The sequence below is a fragment of the Dysidea avara genome, chromosome 8 (assembly GCF_963678975.1).
Source record: "Dysidea avara chromosome 8, odDysAvar1.4, whole genome shotgun sequence".
Classification (NCBI taxonomy): Eukaryota; Metazoa; Porifera; class Demospongiae; order Dictyoceratida; family Dysideidae; genus Dysidea; species Dysidea avara.
Window position 1 is genome coordinate 22,723,195 of NC_089279.1, and position 25,588 is coordinate 22,748,782.

Genomic DNA, 25,588 nt, shown 5'->3' on the forward strand with positions numbered 1-25,588 from the left:
AAAACCGAAAGTATATTCATTCTATGCAGGTTAAGTATTGATAACAGACTTGATCCATTACAAGAAACAGCAGCAGCAGCAGTATTAGAAAGTCCACAATTAACATTTCCCCAGCCATCATGACTACATTCAGACAAGTACTGATCTCCAGTAGTACATTGTATTTCATCCAACCAGATAGTTGAGCTCCTAAATCTTTGTACATAAGCCTCAATAGCATCATTATATCCAAGCTGATGGCACACAACACTACATAAGGCAAATTATAGACCACCTATTGAAGAGAACATGTACTCTACCTTGCATCCACTATATCCCAGTTATCATCACAAACTATTCCCCATTGTCCGTCATAGTACACCTCTACAATACCTTCAAATTGGTTGTCACCATGTGTTAGACGAAGTGGAGCATGTACAGCATCAGTAGCACTGGTGTCTGGTAGTATAGAAGAATATAAAACATTATAGCATTAGTCTTATCAAGGGTTCACAATAATTATATCATTAACTCTTTGGTTTAATGGATCCTTATATATGCATGCGAAAGAAACATACAACTTCTAGTATTCTACCTAACATGCTAAAACTGGTAAAAATACACTACATTAATAAGCAAATCAAATGGCATCTCTAACTTGATGCACCTGCAGTATTTTCAGATAAAATTAATTTTCGAGCTTGCTTTTCCAGCAAAAAATACAGCTTGGTGCTGTACTTATAAAATTTAGCTATAGCTATAGCAGACTATAATGGATATTTTCAGACAATTCTTCTGTAATACAAACATTTTCCTTTTTCAGGGCATTGATGCTAAAACCTTTGTCTTTATTATAAAAGTTTCCTATTGTGTCTACAAATTTGTAGAGTCCTTTAAGAAAGTAATTGAGATAAGTATTATAGTAACATTCTTTTGTAGAAAATCTTTGACAAACATAATGCGATTAGTAATAACAATTGTGGACAAACAGTTTAAATCAAATCATCAAGGTTTATTACTTATTTGGCGTTAAGCACTTACTATCACAACGTAACCCTGCTACTTGACTACAACGGTATGAATCAAATCCACTATGAGTACAGTTGGTCAGTACAGTCTCAGATCCTGAGCACTGTACACTACTTAGCCAGATCTTTCCTGATCCTTGTCCATGGAAGTAATTATGTTTACTGATTGTTAGAAACGCAAGTCCCAGTTGGTGACAAGCTACTATTCCATCATTTCTATTCCAAGAATCACCACAGATAGATCCCCATACATTGAGGTGACATATTTCTACAAGATCCCCATAGTTATCTGCACTCTCCACAAGACGAACATCACCCTCGACACAGCTTGTTTCATCTGTAATGAAAGGCATATGTTTATTCATAAATCACAAAGCCAAAATCTTTTTGGTGGAAGGACTTATGTACATTCTTTGTTGTGTATGTTAAAGATCAATTCAGTTCTGGCTCTTTTCTTCACACTGGTGCATTCAACTCTTTTTCATTGATTCAATTTTGCTCCACAGTATAAATTTGTATAGGGATGCACCAATTTTGCCAGAAAATGTTTTGGAAAAATACATTGGTGCAAAGAGCAAAATACTGGAAAATAGGTAAAAATGGGCATGAAAAATCGAGATACTCTAATAGAACAGTCACGTATAGTACTAGGACAACATATGCTTATATATAGGATACTCTAATAGAGCAGTCACTATGTACAAAATATTCTAATAGGAAGAGCAGTCACACATGCTTGTAAGCTTGAGATACTGCAAGTGATTTTATTGATGCTCAACGAAATTTCGAGGAAATATTGAGTAAAATAGGTAAAGAAAAATAGGTGGAAAAAGCAGAACAGACTCATCCTTAAACTTGTACTTATGTGACTGGATTTGTGAAAAAGGATTTTCCACACACATCCAATTCTGTGAACTTGGAAAACCACAACTCAGTGTTTAAAAAAACATAAATCATTTCATCCTATAACCTATGTTGGTGCTCACTCACTACACACCATATTTTTAATCAATATTTTTATCAAAAGTTATGAATTGTCAAAGATAGCAAATAGAAAAACTCTTTTTTCACAAATTCAATTACAGTACATCAAGACACATGTCGTGCGCCCAAGAAGCCGGCGTGCCACACCGTGGGAGGAAAGAAAACGTTATTTTCACACCTTTGTATCTCGGTAATACCTAATCCGATTCGAACCAAATGTGCTGCAGAGTTGCCTGCCAGCTAGGGGAATCCACATTCCAAATTTGATGGAAATCGCTCAAGCCATTTCCGAGTTACGAGTGGCCAAAGTTTAGGTGTTTTTTTTCTTGGTTTTTTTTTCTTCTTTGTCTTTTCTCACACTTACAAAAATTGCTATAAAACGCAAATGCGTACTCCAATCGCCTTGAAATTTGGCACACAGAAAGGCAGTCCAAAGGCGAATCCTAGATTCAAAATTTGGTGCAAATCCGATGAACGGTTAAGGATCTATGACCAATTATTTGCGTAAAACAGGATCGATTTGTTGTCACCCCCACAGGGTAAACCGCTTCATGGAATGAGTTGAAAATCGTTTTGTGGATAGACCAACCATTGCAGGAGTGTCTTTTGGTGTTTGAAAGCAATCAAAGTAAAGATCATGGAGATATGACATGAAACCGAAGGTGTGTAATAATTGCGCGATCGAGATTCATGAATAAAAATACCAATAATTTTCACGCCTACCGGTAGGCGAACCGCTTAGAGCAGTGAGCTGAAAACGGAAATGTAGCTGGAATAGTCATCGTAAAAAGTCCTTGCAGTAGTACAGAGCAATCTAAGTACAAACCATTAAGTTATGATTACAAAGCCAACTGCGTGTAGCAAATGCGAGATCGAGATACTCTAATAGAACAATCACTCTAATAGAGCATTCTGCTAGTTCACGACTTACTCCATTACAGATTTCTATTACATTGCAAGTTATGCTGTAGGGAGTTCAGCAGCAACCAGTTAATATTTAAGACAGTTCAGCTACAAGCAAGTCACCCTGTAGACAGTTCAGCTTGATATATAGCTGTATAATTATTACAAGTCACACTGAAGAGAGTTCAGCTATCAACAAGTAATGCACCCTGTAGAGAGTTCAGCTACAAACGATTCACCCTGTAGAGAATTCTGCTACAAACAAGTCTTCATACAGAGAGTTTAACAATTAAAATCCACCCTGTAAAGAGTTCAGCTTTACTAATTATAACAAGTTATTCTTTAGAGAGATCAGCTAGAAACAAACCACCCTGCAGAGAGTCCAGCTACAAACAAATCACACTGTAGAGAGATAAGCTAGAAGAAGCCACCTTGTAGAGGGTTTAGCTGTGAACTGATCACCCTGTAGAGAGTTCAGCTAGAAACAAATCATCCTGTAGAGAGTTCAGCTACAAAAAAACCATCCTGTAGAGAGTTCATCTATACAAACAATCACCCTGTAGTGAGTTCAGCTACAAACAAGTCACCAACTAGAGAGATCAGCTAGAAACAAGTCACCCCGTAGAGAGATCAGCTAGAAGAAATTACTTTGCAGAGAGTTCAACTACAAAGAAACCATCCTGTAGACAGTTCAGCTACACACAAATCACCCTCTAGAGAGTTCAGCTAAGACACAAGTCACCCAGTAGAAAGATCAGCTAGAAAAAGTCTCCTTGTAGAGAGATCAGCTAGAAGAAATCACCTTGCACAGAGTTCAGCTACAAAGAAACCATTCTGTAGAGAATTCAGTTACAAACAAATCACCCTGTGGAGAGTTCAGCTACAAACAAATCATGCTGCAGAGAGTTCAGCTACAAAGAAGCCATCATGTAGAGAATCCAGCAGCAAATAAATTATCCTTTAGAGAGTTCAGCTACGAAAAGAGACACCCTGTAGAGAGTTCAGCTAGAAGAAGTCACCTTGTAGAGAGTTCAGGTACAAAGTAACCACCATGTAGAGAGTTCAGCTAGAAACAAATAATTCTGTAGAGAGACCAGCTACGAACAAATCACCCTGTAGAGAGATCAGCTAGAAGAAGTCACCTTGTAGAGAGTTCAGCTACAAAGAAAACACCATGTAGAGAGTTCTGCTGCAAACAAATCATGCTGAAGAGAATTCAGCTACAAACAAATCATCCTGTAGAGAGATCAGCTAGCAGAAGTTACCTTGTAGAGAGTTCAGCTACAAAGAAACCACCATGTAGAGAGATCAGCTGCAAACAAAATCACCCAGTAGAAAGTTCAGCTATGAATAGATTACCCTGTAGAGAGTTCAGCTACAAACAAATCATCCTGTAGAGAGGTCAGCTACAAACAAGTCACCCTGTAGAGAGATCAGCTAGAAGAAGTCACCTTGTAGAGAGTTCAGTTACAAAGAAACCACCATGTAGAGAGTTCAGCTGCAAACATGATAATACATTTATGATAAAATCAGAAATAATTAAAATATTTAAAGTCTTCTTTATCTTTTTCTTCTTCCTGTGGTAATGAAAAAAAGATAGGTTAAATAGCCCAAAAGCCGGCTAAAGGCTGGCTTTGTGGTATACAAATACAAAAAGAAGTGAAATCTAATTCAAAACAGCCAAGCTGTAAAAAAAGAGTGTGGCCCTCAAAAAGGCTATGGTGAAAAAAGATGTGAAATCCAAGGTGCATGGCGGCCAAGAAATGGCTGTGATGGTAGGTTAATGGTAAAAATTTTAATAACGACAATTCAGGTGAATTTTGTGCCAAGATCAAGCGGCACCAAATTCACCTGAATTGTCGTATTAAAATTTTTACCATTAACCTACCATCACAGCCATTTTTTGGCCGCCACCTTGGATTTCACATCTTTTTTCAACATAGCCTTTTTGAGGGTCACACTCTTTTTTTTACAGCTTGGCTGTTTTGGATTAGATATATGTACCATACTGATAATGTTACTCTTTCAAAGTGGTTTATTTACAGTGATTGCTCTATTAGATTATTATACCATTTATACTTTTGTTACAACTAAAGTGCAGTAGTACTGTGTAGTAAGGATCATATGGTTTGGGATTTTCTGCCCAAAAATATCACCCAAAAACCATTGGCAGTATTGATTAGGCATAATGCTTGCATAGCAACTCCAAACAATTTTCTATGGAATTTAAAAATAGATTTCTACTAACTATTTATTGTATGCCTCCAGCCAAGCATAGTTATGGAGGTTTGCTCTTTCTCATGAAAATATTTACCAGAAACCAGCTTTACAATACCTTCATGGCTCTAATGGTAATGTAGAATCAACCTCAAAAGTGTCATCAGAGCAGCCAAAAATGCTTCTGATAAGCTGCTACAGAATTATAAAACAATTAGTTTTTTAACATACTTTTCTATTTAATGACTGGCTGTCTGTCTGATACTTTCAGATAAGCATAACTTGGTAACAGCTAAGGTTATGGGCATGATTTTTCAGTGTTAGACATCACTTCAGCCTGAAATGTGCCTTTTTACATACTACAGTACATACAATTACCTATTTGAACTGTTATTAGGCACAGGGACATAGCTGAAAATTTAAAATATGTGAGTGGCAGCTTATTTTGGACCATGAAATGATGCAGGTACTACCAACCACAAGAAAATGTTTGAAAACTAGGTGTTACAAGTTTGAATCTGTACCATTATAGTGTATAGTTTCAAAAAGTGCACATACAATACTATGTGCCATTCATTAGCTGTAGCTGAGGCCTTGATTTATTGTATGTAGTTTGGCTGAGAAGTATGTACCAGTACTTGCAACAGACTATTTTCAAATATTAAATGTATGTTAGAGACCTAGCACAAGGATTTTCATCGATTTTACTATGTAAAAACCGAGGTGAAGCTGAGGTTTTTAAAACACAAAGATCAAGGGCGTGGTCTCTAAGTGACTTAGAAAATGAAAGTGTTTTATATGGGCATATAGGTGCATGGAGTTATTGTGGGATTGGATTTAGATATTGTTTTAAAACCGTCACACAATCTTAACATGAGTGCAGAAGATGGAACATATTTTTGTTGAAGAGCTGAAGAGAAATCGAAGCGAACCGTTGCTTCCTGAAGATGGATGCTAGTGAAGATAATAGTCTCAACAAGGAGACAGACCAATTGCTGCTAGGGATGTGGCGATTATGCCGGCACAATTTCGGGCATAATAGGTAGAGTAGTGGTGGTAGTTATGAGACACTTAACTTCAAAGCATTGCTATTACCTTAAACTGTAACCCTGGTATTTCACAATACTAATAGGGAAAGGTATGCCCATAAACTATATTATCCTAAAATTTCAAAAATTTTCATAACATTTGATGGTCTGTTTAATCATTTTTCTGGAACACTGTAGGTGTGTGTATTATGAGACATAAGGGGGTATTATGAGACGCTGTGCTTGCAAGTTGACTATTTCGTATTTGATTATGGTAAATTTCATATGTAAAAGGTAGCAGGGACACTGTAGACAGTCAAAGTAGATTAGTTGACTTAGTACATGCACTTCACATCTTAGTATTCTTTACTGCATAGTGAGTGGTACAAAGACAATCATTGACAGTCCTCCATTATGATATAGCAAATTTTAGGAGCTATATTATTCCCTAATTAGTATTGTGGTTGACTTATAATCACTATCTGTGATGATCTGAATAGGTACTATCTCTTTACTCCTAAATCTGCAGGATTTAACCCACTACACTTGTTTTAAGCTATGTGACCCATATTACCCCCTGTCCCATAATACCAGCCTCTACTCTATGTGTGGGAATCAGGAATTATGCTAGCATTTTGAGGTGATTATAAAGCTTTAACAGTAGGAAAATCTGCAGATTGCACAATTCCGTTAAAAAAGATCGAGATACTCTAATAGAGCAGTCAGAAACTCTAATAGAACACTCACTGAATCAAGACACACGATAGTGTGTCGTGCGGCCCAAGAAGCCGGCGCGCCACACCGTGAGTATATTGACAGGAAGAAAGAAAACGTCATTTTCACACCTTTGTATCTAGGTGATACCTTATCCGATTGGAACCAAATTTGCTACAGAGTTGCCCGCCAGCTAGGAGAGTCTACATTCCAAATTTGAAGGAAATCACTCGACCCATTTCCGAGATACGAGCTGCCAAAGTTTCGATTATTTTTCTTCGTTTTTTTTCTTCGTGTTTTCGCACACTTGCAAAAATTGCTATAAAACGCAAACGCGTACTCCGATCGCCTTGAAATTTGGTGCACAGAAAGGGAGTCCAAAGGCAAATCTTAGTATAAAATTTGGTGCAAATCCGATGAACGGTTCAGGATTTATTATTGATTATTCGCGTAAAACAAGATCGGTTTGTTGTCACGCCTACATGGTAAACCGCTTCATGGAATGAGATGAAAATTGCTATGTAGATGGACTAACCATCGTAGGAGTGCCTTTTGGTGGTTTGAAAAGAATCGAGATAAAGACCATCGAGATATGACACAAAACCCAACCTGTGTCACAATTACGCGATCGATTTTTATGAATAGAAAAGTATAAGTTTTACGTCTACTAGGCAAACCGCTTAGAGCAATGAGCTGAAAATCGGTGTATAGCTGGAATAATCTTCATAGAAAGTCCTTGCAGTAGTACAGAAGAATCGGATTACAAACCACTGAGTTATGATTCGAAAGCCAACTCCGTGTAGCAAATGCGAGATCGAGATACTCTAATAGAACAGTCACCCTAATAGAGCATTCAGCTAATTTATTTACTCCATTGTAGAATTCTATTACATTGCAAGTTATTCTGTAGGGAGTTCAGACAGTTAATCTTATAGACAGTTCAACAAGAAGCAAGTCACCCTATAGAGAGTTCAGCTACAAATAAATCGCTGTAGTGATTCAGAACATTGCAAGTCACACTGAAGAGAGTTCAGCTATAAACAAGTCATGCACCCTGTAGAGAGTTCGGCTACACTCTCTAGAGAATTCAGCTACAAACAAGTCACTGTGGAGAGAGTTCAGCTACAAAGAAACTACCCTGTAAAGAGTTCATCTATACAAACAAGTTACCCTATAGAGATCACCTGCAAACAAGTAACCCTGAAGAGAGTTCAGCTACAGACAAGTCACTTTATAGTTTATACAGTGTTCAGTTACAAGTAAGTCACTCTGTAGAGAATTCAGCTACAAACAAGTTACTCTGTAAAGAATTTTGCTACAAACAAGTCACCCTGTAGAGAGTTCAGCAACCAAAATACCACTCTGTAAAGAGTCCAGCTATACAAACAGGTTACTCTGTAGAGACATCAGCTAGAAACAAGAGAGAGCTCAGCTAGAGAAATCACCCTGTAGAGAACTCAGCTGCAAAGAAACCCTGTAGAGAGATCAACTACAAACAAATCACCCTGCAGAGCGTTCAGCTATAAACAAATCACCCTGTAGAAAGTTCAGGTACAAACAATTCACCCTATATAGAGTTCAGCTACAAAAAAAATCACTCTGTAGAGAGTTCAGCTACAAATAAGTTACACTACAGTGAGATCAGTTTGAAACAAGAGATTTCAGCTACAAACAAATTAACCTGTAGATAGTTCAGCTATGAACAGATCATCCTGTAGATAGTTCAGCTAGATACAAGTCACCCTATAGAGAGATCAGCTAGAGGAAGTCACTTTGTAGAGAGATCAGCTAGAAAAAAGTTGCTTGTAGAGAGTTCAGTAACAAAGAAACCATCCTGTAGAGAGTTCAGCTACAAACAAATCACCCTGTAGAGAGTTCAGCTGCAAACAAATCACCCTGTAGAGAGTTCAGCTACAACAAATCAACCTGTAGAAAGATCAGCTTGAGGAAGTCACCTTGTAGAGAGATCAGCCAGAAACAAGTCACCTTGTAGAGAATTCAGCTACAAAGAAACCACCATGTAGAGAGTTTAGCTGCAAACAAATAACCTGTAGAGAGTTCAGCTAGAAACAAATCACCCTGTAGAGAGATCAGCTGGGAAAGGTCACCTTGTAGAGAGTTCAGCTACAAAGAAACCATCATGTAGAGAGTTCAGCTACAAAGAAACCACCATGTAGAGAGTTTAACTGCAAACAAATAACCTGTAGAGAGTTCAGCTAGAAACAAATCACCCTATAGAGAGATCAGCTAGAAGAGGTCACCTTGTAGAGAGTTCAGGTACAAAGAAACTATCATGTAGAGAGTTCAGCTACAAAGAAACAACCATGTAGAGAGTTTAGCTGCAAACAAATAACGTGTAGAGAGTTCAGCTAGAAACAAATCACCCTGTAGAGAGATTAGCTAGAAGAGGTCACCTTGTAGAGAGTTCAGCTACAAAGAAACCATCATGTAGAGAGTTCAGCTACAAAGAAACCATCATGTAGAGAGTTCAGCTACAAAGAAACCACCATGTGGAGAGTTTAGCTGCAAACAAATAACCTGTAGAGAGTTCAGCTAGAAATAAATCACCCTGTAGAGAGATCAGCTAGAAGAGGTCACCTTGTAGAGAATTCAGCTACAAAGAAACCATCATGTACAGAGTTCAGCTACAAAGAAACCACCATGTAGAGAGTTTAGCTGCAACCAAATCACCTGTAGAGAGTTCAGCTAGAAACAAATCACCCTGTAGAGAGATCAGCTAGAAGAAGTCACCTTATAGAGAGTTCAGCTACAAAGACATCACCCTGTAGAGAGTTCAGCTAGAAGAAGTCACCTTGTAGAGAGTTCAGCTACAAAGAAACCATCATGTAGAGAGTTCAGCTACAACGAAACCACCATGTAGAGAGTTTAGCTGCAAACAAATAACCTGTAGAGAATTCAACAACAACAAATCACCCTGTAGAGAGTTCAGCTAGAAGAAGTCACCTTGTAGAGTGTTCAGTTACAAAGAAGCTGCCATGTAGAGAGTTCAGCCTCAAACAAATCACCCTGTAGAGAATTCAACTACAACAAATCACCCTGTATAGGGTTCAGCTAGAAGAAGTTACCTTGTAGAGAGTTCAGCTACAAAGAAACCATCATGTAGAGAGTCCAGCTACAAAGAAATCACCATATAGAGAGTTTAGCTGCAAACAAATAACCTGTAGAGAATTCAACAACAACAAATCACCCTGTAGAGAGTTCAGCTAGAAGAAGTCACCTTATAGAGAGTTCAGCTACAAAGAAACCATCGTGCAGAGAGTTTAGCTACAACGAAACCACCATGTAGAGAGTTTAGCTGCAAACAAATAACCTGTAGAGACAACAAATCACCCTGTAGAGAGTTCAGCTAGAAGAAGTCACCTTATAGAGAGTTCAGCTACAAAGAAACCATCGTGTAGAGAGTTCAGCTACAAAGATATCACCCTGTAGAGAGTTCAGCTAGAAGAAGTCACCTTGTAGAGAGTTCAGCTACAAAGAAACCATCATGTAGAGAGTTCAGCTACAACGAAACCACCATGTAGAGAGTTTAACTGCAAACAAATCACCTGTAGAGAGTTCAGCTAGAAACAAATCACCCTGTAGAGAGATCAGCTAGAAGAGGTCACCTTGTAGATAGTTCAGCTACATTTCAAGTCACCCAGTAGAGAGATCAGCTGCAAAATAATATCCTGTGGGGAATAATGGGCATGTAATAAATATATGTGACTGAATTTGACAAAACCCGGCTTCGACGCACAAAGCTTCCTTAGGAGATATGGCGATTTTAAGTAATCATTGTGTAATAACTTCCCAGTGCCTACAGCTGTGCAAACACAGTTTGCACCAAGTATGCATCTATTTACTAGCTATCACTGAGTGGGTGTATACATTTCTGATACCCAAAATTAGCCCTGTTTTGGGCAGCTTTTCTCGAGCGGGTTATAATATCACAGGTGGTAGTAATAGGGTGGGAGGGTGGGGGGCAGTGGGTGGGCCCAATATAGGGGTATAAAATGAAGCAAGAAGACGATTGGAATCCAGAGGCCAAGTTTGGGCTCTCCATGGCTCTCCATGGCCCTCAAATCACTCCAAATTGACTGAGAACACTATTGGCGAGCCCTCTGTGAATTGCCAGCTCAATACACACCATTATCACAAAGCCATGGCCATTCAATGGCACCAATCTCCCACTCGTGGCTTTGACAGGGTCGGAAGAAAGCTGCCACAGAAACCAGACTTGCCAGTCCTGAAGGAAGTACAGTTTGGAATATGATAGTGTATTACCATTTCTGGTAAAAACGTAAGTTTGATTTTGTATGTGTAGAAGCCTGATTATGTGAAATCCGGTCACATATGTATATAATTTGTATAGTTACTAATAAAATCAAAAATATTTGAAGTATTAAAAATCTTATTTAAGTTCTTTTCTTCTTCCTGTGGTAAAGAAAAAAACACATGGGTTAAAAAAGCCCCAAAGCCAGCCATTGGCCGGTTTTGCAGTATACAAATACACACAAAAAGAAGTGATATCTAATCAAAAACAGCCAAGCTGTAAAAAATGGTGCGTCCCCCAAAAAGGCTATGGTGAAAAAGATGTGAAATCCAAGGTGGCGGCCAAAAAATGGCTGTGATGGTAGGTTAATGGTAAAAATTTTAATAACGACAATTCAGGTGAATTTTGTGCCGCTTGGTCTTGGCACCAAATTCACCTGAATTGTCGTTATTAAACGTTTTACCATTAACCTACCATCACAGCCATTTCTTGGCCGCCACCTTGGATTTCACATCTTTTTTCACCATAGCCTTTTTGGGGGCCGCACCTTTTTTTACAGCTTGGCTGTTTTTGATTAGATGTTATTTACTCTAACAAAGCAGTCACATTGAAATGAAATACTCGAATACAGCAACCAGCTAAAGAATTCAAAGCTATGAAGCTTAAAGATCAATGAAAATGGTGTGATACAGCAATAAACTGGCATTATTAGCCAATTATGGTGGCATAATTTTGGGAATAATGGGCAATTCTCAAAAGCATAATAGGTGATTTTTTGACCACTACTCAAAAGCATAATGTTCAATTTTTGGAGCATAATAGCCTCATGCCTAATTGCTGCTATTGCATGTGCCAAAGTGTCACAGCAGTGTGAAGAACAGGTGCATTAACATAACAGTTGGCTTGAGTGATTATGATGATGACAAGTTGACAAAGATGGTGTAACAGCAGTATAAAGACCTGGCTTGGTTTCTCATATGAACCACACCCACATCACAAATAATACAAAATAATCATTCTAAAAAGAAGCCTACTAATCTAGGTATCTGGTAAAGTGCACCTACAGTTCAACTGATGACAATAAAACTTTCTAGAAAACAGATAGGCGCTAAACAGAATTTACCTGTATTATTATTGGACTTCTCCATTCATCCTGACAAATGTATAGCCACAATGTTAAATGGTTGTTGCTTGTTAAGGCTATAGCCATGACTAAAATAGGGAAAATCGTCCACTAGTATACATCAAGGTGTACACCACTGCCAAGTTTGACACTAATCTGATAAAAATTCAGTGCTATGGATCATTACTTACATTAATTTTCTGTCACAGCTACAGGGTAATTTGCTTACTGGAATAAATTGAAAATTGATGTGTACATAGACTCCCCAATGTAGTGTAAACATTTTGTGGTTTGAAAGAATCGGAACAGTAATAGTAAAAGTAATTTAGTGAGCACAATATTTTCAGTATGTGTTCTAACATAAATGAATTTAGATTAGAACAATGTTTACGATTGTCGAGCTGCTTAGTAATTTGCTCTACCATGTACGTACTGTAACAATGACTAATTCAACCAGTAAAAACTAAGCGAAAATTTTCAGCATTTTAGGTAAGAATGTTAATATTTCAATTACTTATCAAATCTGACTACTGGTACATACACCAGAACAATTAAGTGTCCATCACTACAACACATCTACATACACATCCACTCACTGTTGCAAACTAAACCAGCATCTTCATGATGACCACAATCATGTGATCCATATCCATTATGAGTACAATCAAATAATTGAGACTCTGATCCTGTACATGATAAATTCTCCAACCAAATTTGTCTTCTTCCTTGTCCATAATATGCATTGGTGGTTACTGACACATATGAAAGTCCCAGTTGATGACAAGCAACAATACCATCATTTGGACTCCAGGAGTTATCACATACAGTTCCCCATTCCTTATTATGGCAAATTTCAACACGTCCTTCAAAATTATCTGGACCATTTACAAGACGGATCTCTCCTTCGGTGCAGTTTGTTATAACTGGCTGTAGGTCAGCTAAAAATCAAACTTATTAACTTAATACAGTGTGATTCATTAATTAATGCGCAAATAAGTCACATAGAATGATAATAAAATTCTGACAGTGTTGGGGTAATTTCTTCTTACTAGTGAGTTATTCATTACAGATTTTTGTATTGGTTAAGTTACTAGTTACTTTCATATGCTTGTTTGTTGACATGTTTATGTATGCATGATTTTCCACTATACAATATAATGTATATTGTATATGTACTTCCTCAAATACGTACAAGCAAAATGACTATTTCAGCTCAGTATTAACTGAACAGGGGTGGAGGAGACACTTTTATTTGGGAGGGGGGGTGTAGCTATGTGTATCCAGGGAAGACATGTCTTAGTATGGGAAGGAAATCTAGGGGGTCTATACCCCTCAGGAATTTAGAAAATTAGGCCCTCTGAGATTGAGTGTGATTTTAGCAGTTTATCCAAATACTCTTAACATTAACTTGACTGTTGTATTAGGGTGACTGCTCTAATAGAGTATCTCAATCTTGAGGCGTTTACACATTAGAATCCAGTGTGCCTATAAGGGGGATCTTGGGGCATACCACCCTCCCTACAGGAAATGTTTGAGATTTAGACTCTCAAGATTTAATCTGAGAGTGATTTCAGCAGTCACCATTGATATATTTTGTTGACTGTTGTATTAGGGTGTTTGCTCTATTAAGGTACATCAATCTTAATGCATATAGAATCCAGTTGATTTGGAGTTGCAGGTAGCTAAGAATTAAGAATTTGTGTAGTTAACTATTAATCAACACAAATGTTCAATGACAGCTTGGGATAATTTTAAGGGGGGGGGGGGGCTAAGACCTCCATCATTTTTGAAAGGAGCTACAGCCCCATTTTCCCTCTCCCACCTCCTTCTCTACCACCCCTGATTTTGAATCATGGACATACAATGCACAGAATGTGCTTGCTTAATTTGGCTGTAGCCTGTATGGTGTAAAATTGTGGACAGCATTACTACTATAGCTACTATGTGTGCACTTTAACTATTATAACTATAGTTACCGTACTATTGTACTTTATGCAGTCACTTTTTTTGGACAGTTGTAACTAGTCACTAGTTACCAGTCACAATTGAACTAGTTAGTTATATACTTTAAAAGTAATATAATTATTATGTACAGTAACTAGTAAAAGTATCTAGTTATTCCAAACTCTGACAGTTTATAAGCATTACAGAAAATTAATACCACCCCAAAAACACCTTCGCTGTAAAAAAGGTGCATCCAAGAAACTACAAGCACCTGGACCCAATGTAAAAAAACAGCTCAGCTGAAGAGAAAAATAACTGGTAACTTTAAGAGCTGATATCTGGGGTGGCCAAGAATACAACTAACTACAATTACTAAAGTTTTAATCCATGCAAGAACACCCTTTTAATTGTAACGCAGGTGCTTATGCAATTATACATGAAAGTAAAACTAACTGGCAACTGAAACAGCTGATATCTGAAGTGGCCAAGAATGAATGTTCACATACAACTAATTCAAAATGTTATAAGCACCTGCTTTATAGCCAAGGTGTTCTTGCATGGATTAAAACTTTAGTGATTGTAGCTAGTTGCATTCTTGGCCGCTCCAGATATCAGCTCTTTAAGTTACCAGATATTTTTCTCTTCAGCTGAGCTGTTTTTTTACATTGGATTCCAGGTACTTGTAGTTTATTGGATGTGCCTTTTTTTACAGCGAAAGTGTTTTTGGGGTGGATATCACTCATTTTTGTCAGTAATAGGCTCTACAAATTGGTAAAAAAGGTAATTTTTAGAGGATATTTAAAAATGAGCAATGCAGAATGTTATCTTGGAGAGGCAGAAATGCACCTGTCATCTTGTCTGACAGTGTTATAAAAGCCATACATACTAATGACTGTTTCATAACACCGTAAATTCAGAAGTATGAATTTACAGTGTAGTATGACTGCTCTATTAGAGTAAATTTATCTTTACTGCATGTGATAATTATTGTATCTCATATCTAAATGCTCCAGACACCTTATGATCAAAAGTAAGTTTGTAAGTGCCTAATTAGTTCACAGTTGCTATATACACAGTTATAAATATATATACATATATTGTCACTATTATCAAGAGTCTTTAATAAGAGTACATGCAATATGGACTCTTAATAATTGTTGTTATCATAATATTATAACCATTTTCAATACTGTGGTCACAACTTCAGGATTGGAGCAGCAGAGAAAGGAATGGAGGACTCAATCATCAAGACTCGGGGAGATGGAATAGTATTGCCATAGACAATGCCAGCACTAACCGCTCAAGGATGTCACAGTGCAGTATCGATGCAACCACTCCAATCAGTGAATAAGACCAGAGCCTCGATCATCACCTTTTGACTGAAATTTTTATACTTGATGAAGCAATTAAAACTAAAAAGTTGTAGTACTTATACTTTCCTGAGGGAGCATGCCCCCAGACTCCCTTGCCTGTTCAACAGAATAATAGGATTGAGCCTTACTACCACTTTCACTTTTATTCTGGTGGCCTGGATGTATATATCAGCAACATAATTATATAATACAGTACCTGTAGATAATGCTAGTTAATGCCCCTAGGCAGAGTTATAGGGGTGGGCATTTTTCCCTACTATCACAGTAATTGTTCTCACAGTTCTTTGCCCGGCCATCATCAACTGCTGTTAAAACATTAGTCTTGTCTACCAGACCCTTCCTCAAGTACGCTTATCACACAAAACTAACTTAGTTTAGCAGTGCACAAACAATTCTTGACAGCTTATACTATATTAAAGTACACTTACTACATTGTTGAACCATGTATACCACCAGAATCCACCGGATTGACAACTAACACGTGATCTATTTAGGGGAAATCTCGTGGAAAGTCCCTAATTACCTTAAGCAGACACACATGATATGTGGTTTTCAATTGAATGGTTTAGAATGTAACTTGATAGTGAGGTGTACTTTAATTGGCTCGACTTTAATGAGAAACTCAACCCCCTCATGAGAAACTACACCATTGAGCAATGCTTGAAGAAGTAAGAGTCAAGAATACTGAGGTACTCTATGATATATGCCGGTCTTGAAGGCTAATGAAACAAGGAGTGAAGTTTGTGCAAAGTGTCACATTGCCACACACTGATTCACCATGTTTGTGCGATAGAGTTGAAAGGAAATTCATTCCACTACATGTTGAAAGAAAATTCATTCTAACTTATGAAGTTATTGATGTACTCATTGTTGGGGTCCACAGGGACCTTGATGATCATTTACCAGTCAGCTGTAAGTAATGTCACAACAGAAGGAAAGGGACCATTTTCATACCCCTATGGCATACTGATTTTCCAGGTCAGTTTATATACATTCAACCACAGAAATGTAGAACTTTGGTAGCAGGTGGAAAATAAACACCTTTTTACTCAGTTACAAGACATTCACCCAGCTGGGATAAAATGTTGAAGTGAATGTCATTAGTATCAACTTGTTCATCAGGTATTGGACAATTCCAAGTGTCTAGATTATGTAGTTGCCCTCATGTTCAAGTTTACACATTTAGGCAAGTTCCACAACATCCTATAATCTATTACTATATCAGTGTGGAATAAGGCTTATTTTCCATATTTTTCAATACCCAGGCTTTAGGTGTATTGTATTTAACACCTGCTTGTTGGTTTTTGCAGGCCATCTGGTCATACCGGTTTATCCACTAGCAGCTGAATGTGATCATGGTACGTATGTAAGTTGAGACCATGTAGGAACAAAGATACAGGTGTCATGAATTTCAGGTCAGTTGATGTACAGAGGAATTGAATTATTGCAATTGTTCTTTTGGTAGTTCTCAATTATCAGTGACCAGGTTGTGATAGCGTACTTTTGTTTGACTAATGTCCTAATGTTCTGGTTTACATGCTTACCCAACAGTTATGTTATTCACTTAACCTGGGATATAATTTTTTGTTCATTTTGATTATCCATCCTATTATTGGTACAGCCTGGCATATTGATTTTTTGTACATTCTCTTTTTAATTCAGTGCCTGCTGGATTGTTTCGTCAGATATCGAAACAGGTGTCTTTGGTGTTGCAACCGATGTTCCAGGTCAGCTGCATGTGTGTTTAATTTAAGGTTAACTTCAGTGCCTGCTTATTCTTTTACAGGTCTCGGTATCAAATGTCTTGAATTTCAGGTCAGTTGACGTACAGAGGAATTGTATTATTGCAATTGTTCATTTTGTAGTTATCAATTATCACTGTGTGAAACAGCTACTCTAGGAAACACTACCACTCATGTTATATCTCACTATTAATCCCCCATTACAAGTATGCGAAGCCTAACAACCACAATCATTACCTATATGTGTCAATTACAGGAGATCATGTGTACTGCATGCATAAGTCTGTGTGTACTATCAGTGTTACATCACCCCCTCCTTCTAAGGAGACGTCTCATCTTCCACACAACTTATTGGAACATAGTCACTGTATCGAGAGGGTGCTCTGTGTTCTCTCCTTGGATATCTACTTGTTGTACTTGGTATAGACAATGTACTAGCTGTGTCCTCTGCATGGTCTTCCAGTATCCTACCAGTTATATCATCATCATCATCCTCAACAATTTGTAGATTCTGTCCAAATTGTGGCGATACTGGCAGTTCTGGATTGCAGGGCCTGTTATGTGCTGGTGCCTCCAGGTCACTCTGGTGTTGTTGATTCAAGCGTATATTCTTGGGGCATGGCTTTAACCAATCAAAATGAACAATTTTCCTAGATCGCCTTCCCTGCAGCTGTTCTATTCTGTAGTTTGCCTCTGACAATTTCTTAACTACTCTGTATGGACCTGACCATGGATGGTAAAGTTTCTTGCTTGGTTCTCTCTTGCCCATGGGGGAATGTAGCCACACATAATCCTCTTTCTGGTAAGGCCTTCCATGAACTTTTCTGTCATATATCTCCTTCTGCCTTTCATGTTTGGTCAGAGAGTGCTTTCTTGCCAATGCAAATGCTTGGCCCATCTGCTTGCCAAGAGTGGCTGCATACTGATTTGGTGAAGGTGGGGCATTGTTTGGAATTGCATACATCACATCCACTGGGATACGTGCCTGACGACCAAACATACAGTAAGAAAGAAAGGGGTATAACCTGTGGAAGCCTGCACACTCGTATTATATGCCATACATACCTTCCTCACATGTCTCTCCCAGTCAAGTGGGTTGTCTTTGGCACAGGTAGATAACATGGCCAGCATGGTCCTGTTAAATCTTTCAACTAGGTCATCACTTTGAGGGTGGTATGGAGTGGTCCTAGTTTTATGTATCTGTAGAAGTTTACATACTTCTGCCATGAGTTGGGATTCAAATTGCCGGCCCTGATCGGAGTGCAATTGCTCTGGTGCAGAAAATCTGAGGAAGATTTCATCCACAAGCTTCTCTGCTACCGTTGATGCCTCCTGATTAGGTATGGGAAAAGCTTCCATCCAGCGGGAAAAATAGTCTGCTACAACCATGATATAAGAGTTTCCACTATCACTTTCAGGAAAAGGGCCCACCAGATCAACAGCCATTATTTGGGTTGGGTATGCAGCAGAAATTGTTACAATGGTGACCTTGTTGATTGTGAGGGGGACTTCCTAGAAGCACAAGTGGCACAGGTCTGACACCAATCTCGTACATCATTATATTACCCTGGCCAGTAAAAATGTTCCTTGAGTCGATGAAGTGTTTCATCTTGTCCCAAGTGCCCACCTGCAACTCCTTCATGGAGGTTTTGTAATATCTCTGCTCTCAGTCTTTCTGGGACAACTAGTTGCAAGTAGTTCAGATCATCAGAGGGATGTATAAACTGTCTGTATAGCACTCCACTTACTGTGACCAATTGTTCCCACTGTTGTAACAGTCGACGGAAAGCGATGGGTTGGCTCTTTGCAAAGTTGGTAGAAGGTTGCACATTTGATTCTTTAGCTTGAAGTAGCTGGCCGATACACTTATCAGTCAACTGCATGTCACGCAACTGCTGTGGGGAGTAGCAACATGTAGTATCGCTAGATGTAAGCATTCCTACTGGTGTACTACTTGTATGAGACTCTCTGCCACACTGCTGACAGGGTAGCCTTGATAGAGCATCAGCATTCGAATGCTTCCTGCCAGGGCGATGTATAATGGAAAACTGAAATTCCTGCAACTTTTCCAGCCATCGTGCCAGTTGTCCTTCCGGGTTCCTAAACTGCACGAGCCAGGTAAGAGCACCATGGTCTGTGCGCACCATAAACTCTCACCCAAATAAGTACTGGCAGAAGTGCTGAAGAAATGTGACTACAGCAAGCAGTTCCTTGCGGGTTATGCAATAATTTCTTTCAGACTTAGTCAGTATCCTACTAGCATACGCAACCACATGCTCTACTCCTTCATCATCTACTTGTGACAGAACAGCTCGGTGTCACTAGCATCTGCATCAATGATTAATGATTATGACCAGTTTGGCATAGTCAAGGTGGGAGCTGAAATGAGACATTGTTTAAGGTGATCAAAAATGCTGCTTGACAATCAGTGGTCCGTTTAAATGTGGATCTTTTCTCTGTGAGCTGATGCAGAGGTTTAGCATGTGAAGCAAAGTCCTTCACAAATCTTCATTAATAGTTGGCGAGACCTAGGAATTGTTGTACCTCCACTCTAGATGATGGTATTGGCCATTGTTCCACTTTACATGTCTTTGATGGGTCGGGGGAAATTCCATTTGGAGAAATGACATGGCCTAGGAATGTTACTTCTCGTTGTAAGAACTGGAATTTACTTGGGTGTACCTTTAGACCTGCTTGCTTGAGTCGTTCAAATACTTGTTGTAAGTTAGACAAATCCTGATCAAAGGAATTACCTACCACAATGATATCATCTATATAGACAAGACAGCTAGTCCACTGTAGGCCAGCGAGAACTGAGTTCATTAATCGTTGGAAGGTGGCTGGGGCATTACACAATCCAAACGGCATGATGTTGAACTCATAGAGACCTTCTGTCGTGCAGAATGTAGTCTTGTCACGGTGCTCTGCAGCCACCTCCACTTGCCAATACCCACTCTTGAGGTCAAGGGTTGTGAACCAAGTTGACCCTGCCAAGGTGTCTAAAGTATTGTCTACTCTTGGGATTGTGTATGCGTCTTTCCAAGTAACTTCATTGATCTTGCGGTAGTCCACGCAGAATCGTGTAGTCCCATCTTTTCTCTTGACTAATACTATGGGGATGCCCATGGACTCTTTGATGGTGAAATAATGTTCCTTTGCAGCATGTCTTGCAACAATTCATGTACTTTCTTACAGTGGGGTAACAGAACACGCCTAGCCTGCTGGTGAATTGTCTTAGCCACACCGGTTTCAATCTGGTGCTTCAACACATTAGTACGTCCCAAATCATTATCACCCTTGGCTAGGATATCAGAGTAATGAGAGAGTACTGCTAAGAATTGCTCCTTTTGTGCCTTCATCAAATCTGCAGATAGTGGTGTCTGTAGAGGTACTTCCAAACATTCATAATCAACTTTCTCTGACAGTGGCTCAGAAGCTGCACTAATACTGGCCTCTGTGATAAGTTTTGCTGTGGCCACTTTTGTCCCCTGGTACAGACTTACAGGCATTGCACTTGTGTTAGCAATTCTTATTGGTACACCATTTTCTGATAGAGTCACAACAGCCCTAGCAATCAGCACCTTATCTAAATTCCTTCCCTCAATGAGCCATGACCCCTCCTTTACTGGTAATCTAGCCATTATTTCTATCTCACTAGCACCTGGAATAGTAACTGTTCTACTCATGATGACATGGCTAACAGTACTACTGTGTGACAGATTGGATGGTACCAGGGCAAGGGGTTCTAGCTGCTCCAAAATGAGTTGCCTCTTAGCTATATCCAGCACACATTTGTTAGCTTCCATGAAGTCCATCCCCAATATACCTTCAGCTGTGATGTTATCTGCAATAATGAATTTTTGGTGGTATGTTTTATTGGCAATAGTTATAGAGACAGTGGCTGACCCACGCACATTAATAGGGTGGCCATCAACACCAACTATATTGTGGTATTCAGTAGCCTCAACTTTAACATCATTATGCTCAAACTTATCCCATACTTCCCGGTGATTAAAGATACCCCTGCCCCAGTATCTACTAGAAATGATACCGACAAGCCCAACACTGTACCACTGAGGTAAAAACTAGTGACTGTATTGATGGCCAATGGTGGGTGTTTGTTCTTTAGCTCACTGTTAACTTGTAACCCAATGCGCACCCTCTGGCAAGGTGACCAGGTTGCTTACACTTTCTACATATGACAGTGTCAGCCCTAGGCTTATGTTTACTTTTCCTGTCCTGAGATGGTTGCTGTCTAAATTCTTCTTTGTTCGTGTGAGCCTCGTGTAAGCTAGAAGTAACTGATTCGAGGTCCAATAACCTTTTATGGAGTTGCTGTAGAGCCTCTGTTAAGCACTGCAATTGGTTAATGGGCTGCGTGTCACTATCAACTGGGAGCAAGGACGTTTTGTGACATACATTGGATTGGGCTACTTGGGCGCTGTATGATTCAAGCTCAAGAGTTGCCTGTGCTGCTTCCCTTATACTTTTAGGCCTGCGCTGTCGCACTGCAAGTGATATCTGTGGTGACTTGAGCTGTGCCAAAAAGCGATACAACGCTAATTCTTCCTTTGCCTCGTTACAAAGCTCGGGAAATGCCTTATCTACGAGCAAACACACATCGTCTCCAAAGTCGGCCCAATCTTTTTCTGCAAGTTTTGTCCGGTTCTCCCATTCTATCTTATAAAGCTCTTTCTTACAGGATGGCTCAAATCGTTCTTGTAATGCCGTCCGCATTAAATCGAAAGAATCCTGGATTTTGTGATTGAAGCGATTATAAGCGACGTGAGCTTTCCCTGTCATGCGAACTTTTAGCCATAATGCTTTCTCGCCGTCATTCCATCCATTAATCTTTGATATGCACTCAAAGTGACTCACCCAGTCGTCAAAACTCTGGCTACGATCAAATTTCTCCAGGGGTAGAACTGGGCTGTTATTGTCATTGGCCATCCTCACGTGAGCAGCAACGTGGACCAACCTATGGCAAAAAATCAGAGAAAGACAGAATCATCGCGACAATCGGTCACCTCCTTGGGTGCCGTTAACAGTTTTTCCACGGTACAACAGAAGTTTCGCCTCTGGTTATAATGTAATAATACAGCAGGTGACTCAAGGTGAACGTCAGAGTGAAAGCGGGGCTTCGGTGCTAAACAGCTTAGGACTCAGTGAAGGTTCTGTGCTGACTACGCCAGTGTGAAACGGCTACTCTAGGAAACACTGCCACTTGTGTTATATCTCACTATTAATCCCCCATTACAAGTACGTGAAACCTCACAACCACAATCATTACCTATATGTGTCAATTACAGGAGATCATGTGTAGTGCATGCATAAGTCTGTGTGTACTATCAGTGTTACAACTGTATACTAGTGACATGAAAGGTGTGAATTTCCAGGTCAGTCTACTCAGATGTATCAGGGATAGTGTTGATGGGGCCAAACAAATATCCAGTGTAGACTGTAGTGGCATCAAGGGTGTTAATTTCCAGGTCAGTTTACATGTTGTGATTTTAGTGATTTTTCCTAGTATCCGGGTGTTAAGTGTATTGTATTTAATGCCCATCTGTTATGTTTTTAAATTATGGTATATCAGTGTGGACAGTGCAATAGTAAGCCTTCTGTGTTGTAGTAAATATTTGTTTCATAATTATGCCGTTGTCCCGGAATGGCACAATTTTTGGGCAACCAGTGTGAAGTCCAGTAGTACAAACATTGTATTATGACCCAGTTGTGATAGCGTATTTTTGTTTGAATAATGTCATAAAGTTCTGGTTTACATGCTTACCCAACAGTTATGTTATTCACTTAACCTGGGATATAATTTTTGTTTATTTTGATTATCCATCCTATTATTGGTACAGCCCGGCATATTAATTTTTTGTACATTCTCTTATTAATTCAGTGCCTGCTGGATTGTGTCATCAGATATCGAAACAAGTGTTTTTGGTGTTGCGACCGATGTTCCAGGTCAGTTGCATGTGTGTTTAATTTAAGGTTAACTTCAGTGCCTACTTATTCTTTTACAGGTCTCAGTATCGTCATGCTGACATACAAGAGATCATCACTATTGTTGAACTATTTTTAGTAATGTCTTGATGTGATCTTGATTAATGTTGAGTTACATATTGTTGAATGTTTACCATATGGCAAGAAATTTTTATGGATTTCATGGCCATCTTATCCATGAAATTTGAATATTGTGTAAGTTGTGTGGAACAACCCCAACTCATATACATGGTCACTGGCAAACCACGAACCACATTCGAGCCACAACACCACTAACCGCATTCGAGCAACCATTACAAAATTTTGTTACACCATTTGTGTGTGATAATGAAAGCCACAACACAAGCTCCATGGTACACACTACATAGAGGTGGTAGGTGGTAACCCCTAAAGGCTTGTTACCTTTCGTATTCACCTTACCGGCCTTTGTGGTTAATAATCTATTAAAAATTACATGTAAATAGAGAATTGAAGAGTATGCTTAAAGCACCCTCACTAGTGACTTTGTTCTTCACACCTTGTTTATAAGACATCTGGTGATTTATAAATGCTCGCATGGGGTGTGGCACTAAATGGAATTTAAAAGATTTCTGCTTAAAATGACATCCCTAGGGAACTTACGGTTCTGCACGCTGTCACAACTTTTTTATCAGGCATTAGAGTTTGTGTCCACGTCATGTCTTTAAAAGTTGTTGTAGGGATTAGAGGTTTGATTGAAGAAAATACACGTATAGGCAAACCAGAATTGGATAATGTCAGTACTAGCTGGACTGTACAAACACGGCTATGTTGACTGGTATAACGTGACAGTAGGTGTAACATAAGGTAGAGAAAAAAAGTGAAATACACCTATTTTTTTATTTAGCGATGGCTACTTTTTTATTATAGTGAGGTCGCAAGAAAACTGTAATGATGATGATGACGACTCCTAAAGATTTTTTTATCACGTAATGCAATACAAATCTATTGAGAGATGTTGCATAATCCAGGAATAATATTGCAAAACCGACCCTACACATAAATGACTCACAGTAGTGGCCGCGGGTCTTTTAATTGGGCGTGCGCTTTGTAGTTTCTTGGCCACGTGACTCACTACTGTGAGTCTTGATACACATACCTCCATTATTCAAATACTGGTACATGAACAGTTCCATGATAAGAGAAGCTAATTGTAGTTTGACTATATACATATGTAGCAACAGCTCAGTTTAATGATACGAGCAGTAATTTATTCTACTGTATATATAGCAAGTAATTTTTAAAGGGTATCTAATGTATTTTTGAATATTTTCAAAAAGGTTCATCTCTTCGAAATTAATTATATTCCAAAGATCTACTGTTCCCAGGCTTTTTTAGACTGCACCTTTTTTCACAGCTTGTGCGAATTTATTCTACTCAAAACTCCCCAAGTCTTCTATCTTGTGTATAGGGTGTGAGGAACATTCCAGTATTTGGTAAACATAAATATCTTCCCTGACACAAATTTCCAAAATCCATTAGTTTTTGAAATATGACTCTTCAAAATTTAAAACCTTCAAAATTCAAACTTTACCTTGTGTGCAAAATTTTCTGGTTCAACTGCTATACTTGTTGACAAAATATACTCTAATAGAACAGTCTCTGCAACTGCATGGTTTAATTTTCAAAGCGTTCTTTCTTTCAAAAAAGATTCCTAGACTTGTCACTCCTTGAAATAAAGTTGCATGATTAATACACCTTGTTTTCACTAAATCTACTAGATATTTTACCAAGAATATATTGGGTCAACCTCACAAATTGCAACAACAGCAAACTCAACAGATATTGATTCCTTATTATGTCCTCAATGACAGAAAAAGTCCTAAGGAATCTTCACAGGGGAACAGTGTGAAAATAACAGTCCACTTTTCACTCCTAAACATTTGATGTTTTTATAGTGTTTATAGTCATATCTCACTACTTACATACGTATATCAAAATTTAATATGTGACCCAGTCTGGGAAAACCGATCTTATCACCTATCGAGAAATGTTGGTTTAAAGTATTTAGTGTGTCATAGCTCGCCAATGGTTGAAGTTAATTTTCACATGTTTTACACAAATTCCTTACCTTCCACATCATCTGCTGGACTAGCCATTTTAGATAGTTTTAAAACCGAGGTTGACTGTATCAGACAAGCTCCAAAAGGGGTGGGTGCATGGCAGGGGCCTGAAATAGAGCAAGAGGCTGTTTAAAAAATGAAGAGGAACACCACAGAGCTGTACATCCACATACAGCCATTCCCAGGTTAATCA

At 38.7% G+C, this 25,588-nt stretch overlaps 1 protein-coding gene and 1 long non-coding RNA gene across 4 annotated transcripts in view; one reads left to right on the forward strand and one right to left on the reverse strand.

The window, feature by feature from the left end:
- Positions 1-25,588, reverse strand: part of LOC136263145 (scavenger receptor cysteine-rich domain-containing group B protein-like) — a 49,190-nt gene that overhangs the window by 9,622 nt on the left and 13,980 nt on the right. For all 3 annotated transcript variants that reach the window (XM_066057645.1, XM_066057642.1, XM_066057646.1), the window contains exons 3-6: positions 12,846-13,187; positions 1,021-1,344; positions 300-438; positions 50-249 (exon numbers count right to left, since the gene is read on the reverse strand). In XM_066057645.1, the coding sequence (XP_065913717.1) occupies positions 50-249; positions 300-438; positions 1,021-1,344; positions 12,846-13,187 (1,005 nt within the window). The remainder of the gene's footprint in view (positions 1-49; positions 250-299; positions 439-1,020; positions 1,345-12,845; positions 13,188-25,588) is intronic.
- Positions 22,278-23,419, forward strand: LOC136263156 (uncharacterized). The gene is made up of 3 exons (XR_010704477.1): positions 22,278-22,797; positions 23,211-23,275; positions 23,335-23,419. It is a non-coding gene; the product is annotated as an uncharacterized lncRNA (long non-coding RNA).